Source organism: Lithobates pipiens, unplaced genomic scaffold (assembly GCF_037356315.1).
Source record: "Lithobates pipiens isolate NorthernLeopardFrog02 unplaced genomic scaffold, aLitPip1_a1.2 Scaffold_35, whole genome shotgun sequence".
NCBI lineage: Eukaryota > Metazoa > Chordata > Amphibia > Anura > Ranidae > Lithobates > Lithobates pipiens.
This window is the reverse complement of record NW_027507811.1, coordinates 11903026-11923081: the sequence shown is the minus strand read 5'-3', so window position 1 is coordinate 11923081 and position 20056 is coordinate 11903026. Positions and strand designations below refer to the sequence as shown.

Genomic DNA, 20056 nt, shown 5'->3' with positions numbered 1-20056 from the left:
AGATCAAATTCCTACATCAATGCTATTGGCTACTAGCCTGAATGTAGTCCCATCGTAACGAAATGACGTCATTACGTTCTGAACGATCGGATTTTTCTACAACTTTGTCCGACCGTTTGTATGCAACAGTTTCGGACAGAATCCGACGGACAAAATCCGACGGATTTGTTGGTCGAAATGTCCGACCGTGTGTACGGGGGCTAAGAGTACCTGAACTTTCCTCCTAACCCTCTGAACCCATACTAAGAGACTGTTCGTTAACTACAGTTTTTTGCAAATAAAAATCCCTTTAAGCGGATCTGTTGTCAGTCTCTAAAGTTTCTGGGCCGTCTACCACGGGAAACCCCTAGGCGTGAATCGAGGAGAAGAAGATAACGGTAAGCCCAATAAAAACAGCAGCTCCTTCGGGGGTTAGTGCTATATATATATATATATATATATATATATATATATATATATATATATATATATATATATATATATATATAATATATATAATACTGTTTTCATATGCGGGAGCTACTCACGTTTGCGTTCACTTCTGCGTGCGAATTAGGCGGGACGGCGCACGTTTAAAAAATTTCTTTTTTTTTTTATTATTTATTTTACCTTTTAATTTTTATTTTTGCACTGTTCTTAAAAAAAAAAAAAAAAAAAAAAAACTAGTCACTTTTATTTCTATTGCAAGGAATGTAAACATCCCTTGTAATAGAAAAAAGAATGACAGGACCTCTTAAATATGAGATCTGGAGTCAAACAGACCTCAGATCTCATATTTACACTAAAATGCAATAATAATAATAAAAAAAGGATGTATATTGGCGTGTTGGGGTCCGGAAGTGGTTAAGGCCATCAGACCTTCAGTCTTCTGAAGGTCATCTCAACAATCAGACTCATGCACACGATCGGAATTTTGGTTTGAAAAAGCTCTGATGGTTTTCCCGACAGCTGTCTTGCATACACACGGTCACACCAAATTCCGACTGCCAAGAACGCGGTGATGTACAACGGGACTAGAAAAAGGAGGTTCAGTAGCCAATAGCTTCTGTCTCGTAGTTGAATCTGAGCATGCGTGAGTTTATTTTATTTTATTTTTTTGTCGGAATTGCATACACGCGGTCGGAATTTCCGCTAGAAAGTTTTTCCATGGGAAAAATTGAGAAGATGCTCTCAAATTTTTGCTGGTGGGAATTCAGCCAGCTAAATTCCGATGGAGCATACACACGGTCGCATTTCGATGAAAAGCTCTGATCTGTCTTTTAGTGGCTGAAATTCCAATCATGTGTACGTGGCATCAGAGTGACGATGTGTCCGTTGCACCAGAGCAGGACCACCAATGTCCATACCAGACCCTCAATCCAAACATGAAGGGGGAAAAGCATGCATGCTCCCTCCCCCCGAACCATACCAGGCCTCATGCCCTCATTCCTTGTGACATCAATGGTTCCTAGAGACACCGAGGCGGCTTCCTTGGGAACCAGTGATAACGGGATGCTGGCATATACAGAAGCAGTAGAAATACAGCTTCTATAATTGCTTTTTGGATCATATTGAACAGGGGTCTGAATATTGGCTAATGTTCATCCAAACAGCCATAGTTCAGACAGAGCCATCAGCTAATCCCTGGATGTCAGTTGTAACTGAGAGACATAAATTGTTTATTGGTCAGGGAACCCCTTTGGGGGAACCCTGGCAGAGAAAGGCTGGACTAGGCAGTAATATATTTCTATCCCCCTTGGTGGGAGTGGAGATAACCCCCATCTAGAATATGGGGAATATCTAGGATATACAGACACAGCACAAGGCCGTGTTCACTTTACGGGACGTTTCTCTGAGCTGCAGTTCCTCTGAACTCCACAAGGTGGTGATCTCACTTCTACCTAGACAGGAAGTCTCTATGGAAGACAGGAAGTGATGTCAGCTACAGACAGGAAGTGATGTCAGGTATAAATATGAAGTTACAGGCGAGAGGTGCGTCGGAAAGAAGTAGGAAGAAGAGGAGACGTTGCTGGAAGTGGTAGCAGAGGAGGTAATAAGACCTTATTTTCTATTTATGACCAGTAACCCCCCGTCATGTCCGTCCTCTTCCTCCATAGTCACTGTGACGTCTTTTATTTATTATTATACAGGATTAAAGAGGAAGTAAACCCTGATGGGTTTACTTCCTCTTTCATTCCCTGCAAAGGCAAAGCATAATGGACTACTATGCATCGCATAGTAGCCCATTATGTGTCACCTTACCTGACACAGGAGCCAGCGATGTCACCGCTGTCCCCTGTAGTCCGGCGCGTCCATCTTTTCGGTGGAGTCTCGCAGCTCCGCCGCTGTCATTCGGCGGAGCCGCGATGACGTCACTCCCACGCATGCACACGGGAGCCGACGCGCGCGGCAGCTCCATTGTTGGAAATGCCGCGCTGACGTCACTCCCGCGCATGCACACGGGAGCCGACACGCGCGGCAGCTCCATTGTTGGAAATGCCGCGCTCAGTGCGCCTGCGCGTCGCTGTCTACGGCGCATGCGCCGTAGACAGCGGAGGCAAATATCTCCTAAACCGTATAGGTTTAGGAGATATTTCTTGGACCTACAGGTAAGCCTTAATCTAGGCTTACCTGTAGGTCAAAGTGGTTTGTAAGGGTTTACAACCACTTTCACAGTATATAGTGTCAACAATTTGCTCAGCGCTTTACTAGGGATGAGCTCAGGCGCGTTCGCATGGAACACGTGCAGAGCCCGCCAGGAAGTCGGTGCAGCGCTGCGCTAATCACAGGCAGTGAGAAATTTCCCAATCTCTGCAGCCGCTCATCGGGGGGCAATGTTTTACTGCCTGTGATTAGCGCTGCGCCGACTTCCTGACGGGGCTCTGCACGGGATCCATGCGAACACGCCTAAGCTCATCCCTACGCTTTACAAAATAAAGGTCGATAGTGTAGTTAAAATACAGTTTGGTACAAGAGGCAACTGCTCATTTTAGCTTGTGTAGCACTGACCCCCCAAGGAGCGGCTGGTTTTCTCGGGCTTACCGTTTACCTCCTCCACCTTGTAGCTCATCGTTCTTGTCTAGGGGTTCCCGAGGTTGATGGCCCAATGACTGCAGAGACCGAAACTTGAATTCCTTTTGGAATTTTTATTTGCTTAAAACGTTGAACAGAAACACAGTCTCTCAGTTGGGAATAGAGGGTATAAGTATGGAAGCTCAGGCACTTTGGAAACTGCTGACACTTCATAAATGTCTCTCTCTACCAGGGGTGCTCAACCTGTGGCTCTCCAGCTGTTGCAAAACTACAAGTCCCATCATGCCTCTGCCTCTGGGTGTCATGCTTGTGGCCGTCGGAGTCTTGCTATGCCTCATGGGACTTGTAGTTCCGCAACAGCTGGAGAGCCACAGGTTGAGCACCCCTGCTCTAGGCAATCCAGGGAGTAGCCACTCGCAACTGGATATTTCCACTGTCGGATAAATCCTGGTTTATGGATTTAGCAGCCGACCCATGACTCAAACTTAGCAAAGTCTCTGCCACAGACTTGGTTGCAAACTTTAGATAAACACAGAAAGTCTCTCACAGGAACTTAGTTGTAACCGAAGGATGAAAATCAGAACCTCCTTACAGTACCAGTATCTTGCAGCCGGTCCGGCGATACCGTAAGAAATGTGGATTCAATTACTGTCCACACAGCTCAGCATCCAGGCTCTTACCGAGCAGCCAGCCTCGTGAGTGGCCCTCTTCCGAAGAGTCCTCCCCCGGTTGCATGATGAGTTGCTGAGCCTCTCCAGAACCCGAGACGGCATTGGACCACTTTAGAATCCTCCTTCCAGTTACTGTGCCTCGGACTAGCCAGTTCCGAGACTCGGAAATGGATGGATCCGCACCCCAGGCCATGAGGGCCTCTGGGGGCTGGTCAGGAGGACCAGGACCATGGAGTCAAAACATACTTCTGGACCGGAACCCAGAACCACGTGACTTCAGCACCTTAAGTACCCTCTCCCGGAATACACAGCGAGACAACGCACCCACTGATTGGCTCAGAGAGAGAGAGAGATTGGTACCCAATGCGTCCAACCAGACTGCGTTCCAATGCCTGTCAAAGGTGCTACCTACAACTATGACCAGGCAGAACATTAGTACAGCCCAGCCAAACTGATGCCAAAACCACAATTTAGCGCAATTAACCCCAAGATTTAACTATAGTCTTGGGGAAAAAACTAAATTTACAGACATAGCACATACTCTTCAGGAGTACCGGCGCTACACTTGCAATCTAAGAGGAAGGGTCAAGGGATACAAAAAGGTAACAACTGTGGGTTATTAGAGTATTAGAAACAGGATAGGATTATTCAACCACTTGCCTACCAGACACTTTCACCCCCTTCCTGCCCAGACCAATTTTCAGCTTTCACCGCTATCGCACTTTGAATGACATTTGCGCGGTCGTGCAACTCTGTACCCATATGAATTTTTTTTGCACACAAATAGAGCTTTCTTTTATTCAATCACTGCTGGGTTTTTAATTAAAGCTAAAAAATTTAAAAAATAAATGTTTTCTTAGTTTCTGTCAGAAAAATTATAGGTGGTACTGATGGGCACTGATAGGTGGTACTTATGGGCACTGATTAGGCAGCACTGATGGGCACTGTTAGGTGGTACTAATGGGCAATGATACAGTAAGCCATACTGATGGGCACTGATAGACGGACAGCACTCATGGGCAATGATAGATGGCACTGAAAGGCAGCACTCACTTGCATCACAAATTGGCACTGACTGCCATCACTGTTTGGGCTGCACTGATTACTGATTACTAATTACATGTACAGTCTCCCCTGTGAGGAAATGCCGCTGATCCTCTCTCCTCTCCTTTACATGCTGTCAGTGTGAGGCGAGGAGAGCCGATAACCGGCATTTCCTTGTTTACATGTGATCAGCTGTGATTGGACACTTCACATGGGTAAAGAGCCACATTATCGGCTCTTTAACAAGATCGAGGGCACACAGTGTCCCATGGACATATCGCAATTGATGCGCTGCGCACCAGGACTGAGGCGGCCTCATCCTAGCACAGGAGAGCATCCCGCCCACCGTCATTTGTCTATACAGCGGGCGGGAGGTGGTTAAAGAGAAGGGTTTTCAGGGACTGTCTAAACATAGATTAGGAGATGGTTGGACAGATTTGGGGTATGGAGTTCCAAAGGATGGTAGAAGCTGGGGGGAAATCCTAGAGGTGAGCATGGAAGGAGGTGAAAAGGGAGCTAGAGCGCAAGAGGTACAAAGAGAATGATTTGGTTGGTATTTTGAGACTGATGTAGCTGGGGGCAGAGTTGTGGACGGCTTTGTAAGTTATTGTTAGTACCTTGAATTTTATTTGTCGGGTGAGCGGAAGCCATTGGAGGGATTGGCAGAGAATTGTGTAGGATACTGAATGGAAGTATTGGCAGAGAGGGGTGGAGGAACTTGAATGGAAGCCAGTGGAGGGATTGGCAGAGAGGGGTGGAGGACATTGAATGGAAGCCAGTGGAGAGATTGGCAGAGAGGGGTGGAGGACATTGAATGGAAGTCAGTGGAGGGATTGGCAGAGAGGGGTGGAGGACATTGAATGGAAGCCAGTGGAGGGATTGGCAGAGAGGGGTGGAGGACACTGAATGGAGGATAGTGGAGGGATTGGCAGAGAGGGATGGAGGATATTGAATGGAAGCCAGTGGAGGGATTGGCAGAGAGGGGTGGAGGACACTGAATGGAGGATAGTGGAGGGATTGGCAGAGAGGGATGGAGGACACTGAATGGAAGCCAATGGAGGGATTGGCAGAGAGGGGTGGAGGACACTGAATGGAAGCCAGTGGAGGGATTGGCAGAGAGGGATGGAGGACACTGAATGGAAGCCAATGGAGGGATTGGCAGAGAGGGGTGGAGGACACTTAATGGAGGCCAGAGGAAGGATTGGCAGAGAGGGGTGGAGGACAATTAAATGGAAGTCAGTGGAGGGATTGGCAGAGAGGGGTGGCAGACACTGACCAGTTGGTAAGGTGGGTGAGTCTGGCAGCAGCATTCATGATGGACTGAAGGGGGGATAGCCTATGTAAGGGTAATCCAATGAGGAGGAAGTTGCAGTAGTCGAGGCAAGAAATAACCAGTGAGTGAATTAGAAGCTTTGTGGTGTCATTGGTTAAAAAGGGGTCCATGATTACACCTAGCACCCTGGCATGTGAGTTGTGCCGCTGATTTTGACAGAGAACTCACGGGAAGGGACAAGTGGTTGAGTTTTGGATAGATTGAGTTTGAGGAAGTGGTGTGACATCCAGTCTGATATGTCTGTTAGTAAATCAGTGATACGTGAGGAAACTGATGGGATGAGCTGAGGGGTAGAGAGATGGATTTGGGTGTCATCAGCATAGAAATGGTATTGGAAGCCATGGGACGCTATCAGCTGACCCAGGGAGGAGGTGTAGGTTGAATAGGAGAGGTCCAAGCACAGAACCTTGGGGGACCCCATTTTGTTGGTTTTAGAAGAGCAATTTCTGTGGAGTGTTAAATCCAGGCTAAGGAAGATCAAGAAGGTTATTTCCGATGAGATGGCAGCTCAGCTGGTTGTAGACTAGACATTCAAGAAGTTTGGAGATAAAAGGGAGTAAGGAGATGGGTCTTGGGTTGTTAGGATTGGTGGAGTCCATTGAGGCCTTTTTTCCAGTAGGTATGGGAGTGACTAGAGCATGTTTTGTTTTAGAGAGTTATGCCGCGTACACACGATCGGAATTCCGGCCAGAAAAAGACAGATGAGAGCTTTTCATCGGAAAATGCGACCGTGTGTATGCTCCATCGGAATTTAGCTGTCCGAATTTCCGCCAGCCAAAAATTGATAGCATGTTCTCAATTTTCCAGACGGAAAAACTTTCTATCGGTAATTCCGATCGTGTGTATGCAATTCCGACACGCCAAAAATCACGCATGCTCAGATTCAACTACGAGACAGAAGCTATTGGCTACTGGCTATTGAACTTACTTTTTCTAGTCATGTCTTACGTGTTGTATGTCACCGCCTTATAAATGATCGGAATTTGATGTGACCGCGTGTAGGCAAGACAGCTTGAGCCGAATTCCGTCAGAATTCCGTCGGGAAAACCATCAGAGCTTTTTCCGACGAGAATTCCGATCGTGTGTACGCGGCATTAGGGTACATGCCAGAAGAGAGGGAGAGATTGAAGATGTGAGTTAGAGTGTAGAATGGAGCCAGAAGGTGACCATAGTATTTGCAAGGGAATGGGTGCAGGGGGCAGGTGATTAGTTGGGCATTAGAAAAAGGTTTAGAGACTTCCTCTATAGTACGTAGCTGGGTTAAACGAGGGAAGTATTGATTGTGCGGGTGAACAAGGCGTGTAAGGGTGAGGGAGATATCTGTACAGGGAAGACTTCATCACAAATTGTATGAATCTTATTTTTGTAGTGATTAGCGATCTCCTGGGCAGTAAGTGGGTTAGTGGGGGAAGTAATGAAGGACGAAGTAGAAAGTTAAAGGTAGAAAAGAGTTGACGGAGACGGGATGAGAAGATGTTGAGGAGAGTGATAAAGTAGGTCTGTTTTACAGTGTGGAGGCAAGAATTGTATTTTTGGGGGTGCAGATTTATATTGGTTGAAGCATTTCTGGGGACTTAGTCTTACGCCACAGATGTTCAAGAACATCGCTACGTCTTGTTGAGGCTTCTGGTATTGTCCGTTTGCCAGTGCGGTAGCGGTCGGGTCCTGAATCTGTGTGTAGTGAGGGGGGGGGGGGGCAATGTGTCCAGGGCGGATGACAGTGAAGTGTTGTGGACAGAAGTGGCCAGGTTGGGGCAGTACAGGGCTAAGATGTTGTCATAGAGACGATCTGTTGTAGAAAAAAAGAAGAGAAGGGTTCAGATGGCAAAGGTTTCTATGGGTAACTGCAAGGTAGTTGGAAGACGAGGTGGATGGAGACAAGGAGAGAGTGAAGCAGATAAGGTAGTGACCAGAGAGAGGAAAAGGAATATTTCATGGAGTGCATAGGTAAGAGAATACAACATCAAGGCAGTTGCCATCAGAGTGAGTAGAAGCATGTGTCCATTGCTTTAAGCCCTTGTACACGCGGTCGGAGAATCCGTCGGAATGTGTCCTATCGGACCGTGTTGTCGGATAATCCGACTGTGTGTGGTCTGCATCGGACTGTTTCCGTCGGAATATCCGTCGGACCAAATTTTCAAACTTGCTGGAAATATTTTCCGAAAAACTGGTCCGATAGGACATACTCCGATCATGTGTAGAGAATTCCGATCGGACAAAGTGCCACGCATGCTCAGATCAAATTCCTATCAAAGCTATTGGCTACTAGCCTGAACGTAGTCCCATCGTAACGAAATTACGTCATCACATTATGAATGATCGGATTTTTCGACAACTTTGTCCGACCGTGTGTATGCAACAGTTTTGGACAAAATCCGACGGATTTGGTTGTCGAAATCTCCGACCGTGTGTACAAGGGCTTAGAGTAGGTTGGGCTTAGAAGTTTAGAAGTAGCAGAAGTGTTAAGGTTAACAGGGATGTTGAAATCACCGAAAATTATTGTGGGAATTTCAGAAGAGAGAAAGTATGGTAGCCAGGTAGAGAAGTCATCAAGGAAGCTTGATTAACGGTCCAGGGGGCCGATGGATCACAGCAATTCTCAAAGAAGCTGGAGAGAATAGACAACTACAGTGAGCTTCAAATGAGGAGAAGAACAGAGAAGGAGGTGAATGTAGGACCTGATAAGTGCTTTGAGGGGGTAGGAGGATTCCATCTCCACCTCCCGTCTGTCCACTAGGCCTGGGAGAAGTGAGTCCAGAGGAGGCCACCATGGGAGAGGGCAGCAGGAGAGGGAAAGTCAGATTCTTGAAGCCGGGTCTCAGTAATTTCAAGTAGGTTATGGGGTTTGCGATTAAAAAGGTCATAGACAGAACTTTTTTTCTCCAGCAGTTGATGATTCACACATATATAGTGTGGAAACATAGCTCAACCCTTTCAGGGTCGGAACATTCCCCCACTTACGGGGCCGGAACATTTCCTTCATTTTGGAGACAAATTCTAGTAATATGTTCCTCTAAACAAACGGCACTGACAATAAATAGACAAGACGAAGACCATGCTGACCATACGTGGCCTACAAAGGGCAATTATTACACTACACAGGCAGCCAATGGGCAATCATTACAGTATGCAGCCAACACAACGAGTGCAGGGGTCAGGAGTGTGAAGCATAGAGCACCTTATATTGCTGTTCAGGAGGAAGAAAACCTTCCCCAGCCTGCCATGAAGAATACGTTCCATCATTGGTGTCAGAGGGAGGAAAATACTGAGGGTTCTGAGGGAAGAAGAGGAGCTGAGGGGTCTGTGAAGAGTAATGAATAGGTGATGGACTTTAAAGAAGGGTTCCACTCTAAAGTGGAACTTCCGCTCATCGGAACCCTCCCCCCCCCTCCGGTGTCACATTTGACACCTTTCAGGGGGGAGGGGGGTGCAGATACCTGTCTAAGACAGGTATTTGCACCCACTTCCGGGCATAGACTCCCGGAGATTCCTTTACCTTAGTGCAGTCCTCCTTCAATTACCTCATCCTTCGATTTTGCTTGTAAATGTCCTTTATTTCTTATGCCGCGTACACTTGATCGGAATTCTCCTCGGAAAAAGCTTTGATGGTTTTCCCAACGGGATTCCGCTCAAGCTGTCTTGCCTACACACGGTCACACCAAATTCCAATTGTTTCGAGTGCGGTGACGTACAACACGTACGACGGGACTAGAAAAAGGAAGTTCAATAGCTTCCGTCTCGTAGTTGAATCTGAGCATGCGTGATTTTTGGCGTGTCGGGAATTGCATACACGCGATCGGAATTACTGATTTAGAATGTTTTTCCGTCGGGAAAATGGAGAACATGCTATCAATTTTTGGCTGGCGGAAATTCGGGGCAGCTAAATTTCCGATGGAGCGTACACACGGTCGCATTTTCCGATTGAAAAGCTCTCATCTGTCTTTTTCTGGCCGGAATTTCCGAGCGCGTGCGTGTGTGTGTACGCGGCATTAGCCGTGAAAGTGTTTTGATATCAAAAACTAACCAATTTACGATTTTTAATATATTTCAGAATGCCCAGTTGCTTCGTGAAATCTTGTTCTTTGAACCCGAGAAATGAGAATATTAAGCTGCATGCGTTCCCCCGCAACCGAGAGAGGATCAAAACGTGGCTTGAAAAAATCAACATTCCAAGTGGCGAATTAGAATCGTTGGCTGAAACGATTTTTAAAACGAAACTCTCCCAGTTCAAAATCTGTTCAAAGCATTTTTCTGAAGAAGATTACGAACTCAGAGGTACGCAAAAACATCTGAAGAGTACGGCGTATCCTTCTCTGCTGTTCGAAAAACACGTAAAAACGTGCCACGCTGAATCCGAACACAACTACTCGAAACGCCGAAGAACCGAAACCGAAATGCCTTCACAATCGTCTATACATTTCATAGATGTGGGCTCTTCGTCAACTCAAACATCAATGGAATCCATTTCTGAACTAAACGATAGCTTGAGGTTTTCTTTATCAGAAGTTGGTGACGGTGAACTGCCAATGCGTCAGTCTGCGGACTCTACATTGGTTGACGGTGTCGTTTGGCCTTCTGTTGCTAATGAACCGACAGAGTTTATCGATCTACCTTGTAATCAAGTAGAAATAGCAAGTACCGGAACTATTTACTTGCCTTCTCGGAAAATCAAGCAGAAACCAAGATATAAAATAGTTCATCGCGGCATCCAATGTCACCTGAAAAAGGACGTGAGATCCAAGCAGACACAGGTATGCATACCTTTGCCTACAGCAGGCTTTCTCAACCCTAGAGGAACCCCAAAAACAATTTTCATGTCTCGAAGAACTGTTACTAAAACCAAATCATCAGGGCTCAATAGGAACAATGCCCCTTCTATTGGTGGTCAATAGGGAGAATGACCCCCCCCCCCCCCCCCTTAAAGTGGTGTTTAGAATGCCACCCTTAAAGCGGAGCTCCACCCTAAAGTGGAGCTTCCGCTCATTGGAACCCTCCCCCCCCCTCCGGCGCCACAATTGGCACCTTTCAGGGGGGAGGGGGGTGCAGGTACCTGTACAGTACAGGTATCTGCACCCACTTCCGGCATAGGTATCCGCAGAATCTACGCCCCTTTCCGCAGGTCCCCCCGCTGTCTGCTGGGAAACACACGGATCCCAGAGACAGCGGGGGACCATCCTTATTGAGCAGCGCGACTCGCGCATGCGCAGTAGGGAACTGGGAAATGAAGCCGCAAGGCTCCACTTCCTGATTCCCATACCCAAGATGGCGGCGGCAGCACCCGAGAGACGATCGAGAGATCGGCTTCGGGTGCCGACATCGCGGGCGCGCTGGGCGGGTAAGTGTCCTTATTTTAAAAGTCAGCAGCTGCAGCATTTGTAGCTGCTGGCTTTTAAAAAAAAAAAAAACGGCTGAACTCCTGCTTTAAAGACAGGATATTTGGTGCCATAATGCTGGCTTTGCTAAGTGGTGCTGAGCCTTGAACTCTGTAGGTATCATCAAATAGGTGGTCCATCAGCCACAGCTCAAGGAACCCCTAGCAACCTCTGAAGGAACCCCAGGGTTCCATGGAACCCTGATTGAGAATGGCTGGTCTACAGTCTCTGTTGCTAACCAGTAGGGATGAGCCGAATGAACCCCCCCCCCCCCCCCTCGTTCGGTTCACACTAGAACATGCGAACAGGCAAAAAATTTGTTCGAACACCATTAAAGTCTATGAGACATGAACATGAATAATCTTCATGTCTCGAGGAACCCTTACTAAAACCAAATCATCAGGGCTCAATAGGAACAATGCCCCTTATATTGGTGGTCAATAGGGAGAATGACCCCCCCCCCCCCCCTTAAAGTGGTGTTTAGAATGCCACTCTTAAAGACAGGATATTTGGTGCCATGCTGCTGGCTTTGCTAAGTGGTGCTGAGCCTTGAACTCTGTAGGCGCCATCAAATAGGTGGTCCATCAGCCACAGCTCAAGGAACCCCTAGCAACCTCTGAAGGAACCCCAGGGTTCCACGAAACCCTGGTTGAGAATGGCTGGTCTACAGTCTCTGTTGCTATACAGTAGGGATTAGCCAAACGAACCCCCCCCCCCCCCCCCCCCCGGGTTCGGTTCACACCAGAACATGCGAACAGGCAAAAAAATGAGTTCGAACACCATTAAAGTCTATGGGACACGAACATGAATAATCAAAAGTGCTAATTTTAATGCCTTATATGCATAGTATTGTCATAAAAAGTATTTGGGGACCCGGGTCCTGCCCCAGGGGACATGTATCAATTAAAAAAAAAAAGTTTTAAAAACTGCCTTTTTTTGGGAGCAGTGATTTTTATAATGCTTAAAGTGATACAATAGAAGTGTAATATTCCTTTAAATTTCGTACCGGGGGGTGTCTATAGTATGCCTGGAAAGTGGCGCATGTTTTCCCGTGTTTAGAACAGTCTGACAGCAAAATGACATTTCTAAAGGGAAAAAGAGTCACTTTAAATCCAGTAATCGGCATTATTTATATTAATTTATATATATATTTTTTATTATTAGTATCGAATTTTTTATTTTATTTTTTTCTTTTCCTTTTTTTTTTTTTTCCATGAACTCTGCCCTTTTTGTCATCTTCAAATGTTGTCATGAATTGACATTAAATATATAATATGCCTGTTGTAAAACTTTACCGTTGTGCTGGAAATACTGTTGCTGCGTAGGCTGGGGAGGCAGGAATGGGTGTATACTAGGGGTGGCGTGTCTCCTCGAGAACTTGGCTCGTTCTCGTTAGGCGATATATATTTTTAAAAAAAGGCACTGCGCATGCACAATGCCGCATGCGCGGTGCCGCTAAGCCTAATGGGAACTGTAGTTCCCATTAGGCCGTGACGTGGCTGTAATGCACCGCAAACCCGGAAATACAGGACAGAAACAAGAGAAGAAGGCAGGAGGATGATATACAAGCAATGTTTTCTCAGGTATTTAACGAATTTTAATAAAAGCGATAACATTATTCTTTATCAGTACCTAACAGACGTCGATTACAAGTTATAACGTTTTTACCTTTACAACCCCTTTAGGACCCCCTTAGTGGGAGGCCTTGCAGTCAAAGTTCTGGCAATTGTCCTGATTAGCCAGCAAAACAAACGAGGAGGTTCCCCTTCCTGGACATCATGATGGCCCAACACCGACCTCCTAGCACTGCCTCAGAGCAAAACACGAAGACAGAAGAAGGATCGTATTTATCGTTCCTTATCTGCGGCTCTAAAATGAATCAAAACCAGTTCATAAATAAAACAAACCCCACAGGGAAAATTTTCTAATTCAGCAGGCCTAGAGAGTCCCAGGACTTCCGTGTTTTCTACAATATGGAACAGTCCAAACTAAACTAAGTGTTTCCATGGGGTCAGTAGATCTTAAATGTACAACGACCCTCCTATTACCCCCCCCCCCCATCACATCCACATCCTAATATTGTGTGACCAATACCATCCAAATAATTCTTCCTCTCGTTTCCCATAGTTTCCCATCTACAAGAAGACCCGTATAGATCAAATGACGGCACGGATGAGGACGGAGAAGGACCCGAGTCACATGACTGAGAAGATACTAAACCTCACCCTGGAGATCATCTACCTGCTGACCGGAGAGGTGAGGAGGATTCTGGGAGGTCACATGACATCACTCTTATCTCTATTAATAAAACACAGACCTGACCGGAGAGGTGAGGAGGGTTCTGGGATTCTAACATGATCTTCCTATTGGTTCTCCAATACAGAGATTTCCTCCTGTGAAGTCCGGTGATCATATGACCATCACAGTGCCTCCATGTGACTCCCTAAAACCCAAGAGACACAACATGGAGAAGATTCTAGAAGTCACCAAGAAGATGATGGAGCTGCTGACAGGAGAGGTGAGGAGGATTCTGGGACATTATCCAGTAACAGACAAGGGATGTGTCTGGATGGTGACTGTATCATTGTGTGTGTCAGGTTCCTATAAGGTGTCAGGATGTCACTGTCTCTTTCTCCATGGAGGAGTGGGAGTATTTAGAAGGACACAAGGATCTCTACAAGGACGTCATGATGGACAATCAGCCGCCCCTCACATCACCGGGTAAGAGTAGACTTTATTGTAAAGGAGAGAGCAGTACGGAGGCTCCACCTAGATCCCCCATCATCTGATAAACACATAGAAACAATGTATTCAGTCAGTGTGTGTGTTTCCTACAGATGGATCCAGTAATGGGAACCCACCACAGAGATGTCCCCGTCCTCTGTATTCCCGGAATTCCACACGGGAAGATCACACCATCCCCCACCATCATCAGGTAGGTGGAGTTTAGGTTCCTAACTGAAGGGAATGTAGATTGTCTAGAGGTGGTTTTTAACCCCTTCATGTCTGTTAAAGTGTGATGTTCAATCATCCACACAGGCCTGTGAGATTAGCCCATTGAGACAATGACACAAAACAACAAAGTCTCTCTCCGAGCAAATCTAATCTTTATTCTTTGGTGTGAATATTTAAAGGGGGCTTTCAGAAAGTACCGCCCTTTGAACGTGTCATACAGATTATCCAATCGTATACAAGTACAGCCTACAATAAAAGTGAAACAACTAGTGATTCCTCAAAATCATGTGCTTTCCAAGAAACGAAACAACTGAAAGAAGATAACAGTAACATGAGAAACTAAACTAGATTAGCAAAATTTTGAGCATATATTTGTGAAGTGGATGTTAGAGAGACACAAAATGGAAACCGAATTTCTTAAAGAATGAAAGCGGTTAAGCTAAATATCCCTTCAATCCCCTCTTAGATCATATAAGATGATCTCTACATTCTGTGTTGTGTTTTAATACTTCTTTGGGATTGTGGCATTGATTGCCTGATGACTCTTCATGTATGTCATGTAGGATAGAACCTTATCAGGAGATTGAAGGCGTGCAACTATGCAAGTGCAACACTTAAAGCAGAGGTAAAGAATCAGAGCAAGGATAAATATCATAACAATAACAAGGACAATGTCTTTTAACCATGAAAATATACCTCCAAGCCCAAATCCTGCATTGGCAAATGGGCTCCATGTTTTAGCAATGCCCCTAGCTTCCTGCTGGAGCTGACCTCCTAAGGGATGTCCCCTTTTATCATCCCCTGCCACTTCCATGACGGGTACCAATGATGCAAGCTAACACCATCCCTTAACATGAAGGGGCACCCAGGGATAACACACTTTCCCACAACATACATAGATACTTTGTCCTAGTGCAAAAGGTCTCTTAGCGACAATCTCATGAGTGTACTTGTCCTGTGTGGCAATAAATTGGTGCAATAACTCACCAACATGGCCTGTATAATGTTCAAGCCAACATTCTTTTTATTTAAGGTTTCATTTTCAATATTTCTTTTATCATTTTGCTTCTTCAGAATGAAGAAATGACTGAAACAAAAGTTGAGAGTAACGAGGACGAAGAGGAGAAGTATGTGAGGGATGATCAGCAGACTGTGGAGGGGACGGTGAGGATGGTGATTATCAAAGAAGAGGACGTTCTTACAGAGATCGGCATAGGTGGGTGGTGGAGACTACGAATATGTGTGTGTTTATATAGTGCCATGGTCCTTCAGGTCCTGGGTTGTAGACCGGTCCCAGATCCTTTTGGCTGCTGTTGCCTCACGAGAGAGAAATTAAGACGAGAGAGCAGTACGGAGGGTCCACCTAGAGCCCCCATCATCTGATAAACACATAGAAACAATGTATTCAGTCATTGGTGTTATCTAAATTAGATGGAGCACATCCCTAATGTATCAAACAGCCAGGAAACACAGAGCATATCCTATGGGACTTTTAAGGTACAAAACTTAAGATTTTTCGGTCCACAGGACAATTAATCTTAGTGCCAACAGACTGAGTGTGAACAATATGGAGGTCGGTAAATTCCCCAGTTAACCCTTTACATAGATACAAATGTATTCAGAGTATAACCTTGAGAGATTCTAAAGTTGAAGTAAAGCAGAAGAAGAAGAAGAAGAGAGGTGTGTGAGGGATGATCAGCAGTCTATGGAGGAGGATGGAATAACGGGGACATTTATAGAGGAGGACACTCCTACAGAGATCAGCACAGGTGGGTCATTAACACTAAATACATTCCTCCACCCATACTGCTCACTGAAAATAAAAGTGATAATGAGGGAGGAGTCAATAACCCAATGATGGGGGTCTTCAGGATCAGTCCAGTCTTCATCTTGGTTGTTCTCCCCCCATCCTCACTCTCTGACCTCTGGTGGGGCTCAGCCCCGCTGTTATTCATGACTAAATCATGGAGTAAATAAGGAAGTGCAGGACTTCTTGTGTTGGGAAGATGGCAATGAGTGATAGAGGGGGAGGGGACACTCGTCCTATAATCCCCCATCACTGTCACTCCTATAAAAGACAGTTCTCGTTGTTTCCTCCCTCTCTGACTAAGGTCCATGAATAAAGAAATGATCTGGTAGGAGATCAGAGGACCCATTTACTAGTTGCTTTGAGGGGGAATTGTAAGATCCTCAGAGACAAAGCTGCCCGATGTGGGCGGAGTCCTGGTTTAGGGGAACCAATCAGCTCATGTCTAGTAATAATCTTTGTATTTCTTTTTTATTAGATGGACGGGAGATGAGGAAAACCTCAGAGGATTGTCTCACTTTGTCTCCAGACTGTAAAGTAGAAGATGAGGACATCACACAGTATAGTCCAGGAGAAAACCCGACTACCTCAAATGTCCATCCGGCACCACACAGTGTAGATGGACCATCGTATTCCTCTTATCCCGAGGAACCTCAGAATGTGTGGGACGGTGCCGGACCATCATATTCCTCTTATCCTGAGGAACCTCAGACTGTGCGGGACGGTGCCGGACCATCGTATTCCTCTTATCCTGAGGAACCTCAGACTGTGTGGGACGGTGCCGGACCATCGTATTCCTCTTATCCTGAGGAACCTCAGACTGTGCGGGACGGTGCCGGACCATCGTATTCCTCTTATCCTGAGGAACCTCAGACTGTGCGGGACGGTGCTGGACCATCCTATTCCTTTTATCCTGAGGAAACTCAGACTGTGTGGGATGGTGCCCACACAGTCTGTGCCGGACCATCGCATTCCTTTTATCTTGGGGAACCTCAGACTGTGAGGGACAGTGCCATCCTACCAACAGGTAAGGGGTTTCTCTGTACTGACTGCGGGAAGTGTTTCCGATTTAAATCCCGTCTAAATTATCACAAGAGGTCTCACACAGGGGTGAAACCATTTTCCTGCCCTGAGTGTGGGAAGAGTTTCAAATTGCAATCCAGTCTTCGTGGTCATAAAATACTTCACACAGGTGAGAAGCCACATTCCTGAGTGCGGAAAGAGTTTTGATTATAAATCCAGACTTATTGTGCATAAAAGATCTCACAAGCAGTATTCCTGTCCCGAGTGTGGGAAAATATGTTTAACGGAGTCCCGGCTTTCCACACATCCGAGATATCACAAGCGGCAGGGGCCTCATTCCTGTTCTGAGTTCGAGAAATTTTTTGGAAAACAAAATCAGAACTTGCCGCACATGAAAGGTTTCACAAAAGTAAGAAACCATATTCCTGTGGGAGGAGTGTCATCTTGACGGACATCGGAGATTGCACACGGGTGAGAAGCCGTATTCCTGTCCTGAGTGTGGGAAATGTTTCTCAAGAAAGTGCTATCTTAACAGGCATCAGAAATTGCACGTGGGGCAGAAGCCGTATTCCTCTCCTGAGTGTGCGGGAAATGGCCCCTCACACAACACACACAGGGCAACACACTACAGCTAACAAGGCTTCCTGCTGCTGCAGATGGTGAGTCTGACCACGATTTCAGCCTTACTCCATGGTGATATCCAGCCCAATATACCTACCCAGTTTGAACACCTGCTTACTAAGGCCTTAAAGAGAACCGCTGACACAATTACTGAGAAATGAACCCACGAAATCCGTGAACTGTGCCTCCTCACCACAATATTAGAACACAAAATGGACGGATGACCTTGAGGCGCTCTCTGGCCACCACACAGAGGAATTTGAGATCTTATGTGGAGAGAATCGGACCCTCCAGGCCTGCCTGGAAGACTTTCAATACATGGCATGACACTCCAAACATCCACATAAAGGGGGATTCCCGAATCGGTCTTTGACCTCAAGGCCACCATCGTAGCGCTCTTTCAAGATCTTGCCCCCTCAATCCCCATTGAGAGGTTAGAGATGGACAGAATCCACCGCTCCCTGGCTCCCCACGAGGCATAGTCCTAAAACTAAAACAAATTTTTCCGCACCAAAGAACAACTGATGCAGGCACCCCGTTCTATAGACTCCCTGGTCTTCCAAGGCCACAGATACCAAATCTTCCAGGACCCTTTCATAGCTTACCCTCGTGAAATGGAAGGCCTTGAAATCCCACTTGCAGATCCTACAGCAGCGATGCATCCCCGTACCGTGGCACTTCCCCTTTTGCAGTTCGCTTCTCCTATAAGGGATCCTCCTACCAATGTAAGCCGGTGGAAGATCTCCTGGCCACCTTTTCAAGACCTTCACCTGACACCTAACGAAGCCACCGCGGAAGGATCCAGACGACAAGCCACCCCCAGGTCACCAAAGAAATTCCATTCATCTAACCATCAGCCATCTTTCTCCAATGACTCTGAACGAATTAATAATTTGTATAGCGCACAAAGCTAACTAAATCGCATCAAGGCGCTGTGCGGAGCTTTGTTAACGTGGCTCTAAACGTGGCCACTACATCTCCCGGAAACCAGCACAGGTATTGGAAGACTCAATGGACTGAGCCTACACTCCAGGCCTTCTATTTATTTATTTTCCTCCTTCCTCTTTATTAGGGGGCCTATACTGCTCCCCAAATTATTTAGCCCACCTGGCTAATATTGTGCCCCCTGTACATTCGTATTCATATACTCTAGTTTCCGCTTTGATTTCATCCTGATCAAGCGAGGTACCCTCAAACGTTGCCATTTTTCCCCACTCCTATTCGCTCTGGCTATTGAACCCTTGGCCCTTCTTGTTTGATCTAATCCTGACATCTACGGCCTGGAACTCGGTAGCTATCAGCACAAACCATGACTCTTTGCGGACGATGGTCTAGTCTTCCTAACCTCATCCTAATTGGACACCCTCTCTAAATTTAAGCAAGTATCAGGCCTACAGGTAAATCCCACAAAAGTCGATGGCTTTGAATATTTCCCTACCACCACCCCTAGAAACCAGATTTATCTATCCTGAATTTCTCCCGTTTCCTAGACATGTGCAATTGGGTTAGTTCCAAATTCGTTTTTTGCAGAAATTCATTAATTCGGAAACATTCGAATGAATGTAAAACCCGTTTCACTATTTTTTTCCGAAATTCAAAAATCCGTAAATTCGGCAATTAGAAAATCCGAAAAAAAAAAAAAATTTGGAAATCCAAAAATAGGAACAAAACTTTTGAAAACACGAAAATTTAAAAAAAATATTGAAATAATAACCAACTAATAATAACTATTAAATTATAAGTATTGGAATTTCCTTTCAAATTTGGCTGCTGGTGAACGTAGCAAATACAAATTCAACCGAAGTTACCAATTATCCAAAATAACCAATGCTGCATCTAAACGAATGGAGCATAACAAATGAATAAAAATAATAATAAAAACGTTATTATTATTTGTTACGTTTCACTCGTTTGGATGCGGCATTTGTTATACTGGACAATTCGTAACTTTGGATACATTTTGTATTCGTTAGATTCCCTAACAGTCAAATGTGAAAGGAAATTCCAATACCTGAAATTTAATAGTTATTTTTCAGATTTTCATTCTTTCGAAATTTCAGATTTCGTTCTTTTGAATTTTCAGATTTTTGTTCTTTCGGATTTTCTAATTTTTACATTTTTGGATTTCGAAAATTCTAATTTTTCCGAAATGACAAATTTATTCGAAATAATGCATTTTAATCATAACGAATGCCCCCCCCAACGGGTAAACAAACAA

The 20056-nt window shown here is 45.6% G+C and overlaps 1 protein-coding gene across 1 annotated transcript; it reads left to right on the top strand.

The window, feature by feature from the left end:
- The first annotated feature begins 1945 nt into the window (after positions 1–1945).
- LOC143955648 (uncharacterized) lies at positions 1946–19550 on the top strand. Its single transcript, XM_077465751.1, has 8 exons — positions 1946–2029; positions 10112–10811; positions 13560–13688; positions 13816–13950; positions 14030–14153; positions 14270–14367; positions 15462–15603; positions 16673–19550. The coding sequence occupies exons 2-8, from the start codon at positions 10113–10115 to the stop codon at positions 17404–17406; spliced, it is 2061 nt and encodes a 686-aa protein (XP_077321877.1). The 5' UTR covers positions 1946–2029; position 10112; the 3' UTR covers positions 17407–19550.
- Positions 19551–20056: the final 506 nt, after the last annotated feature.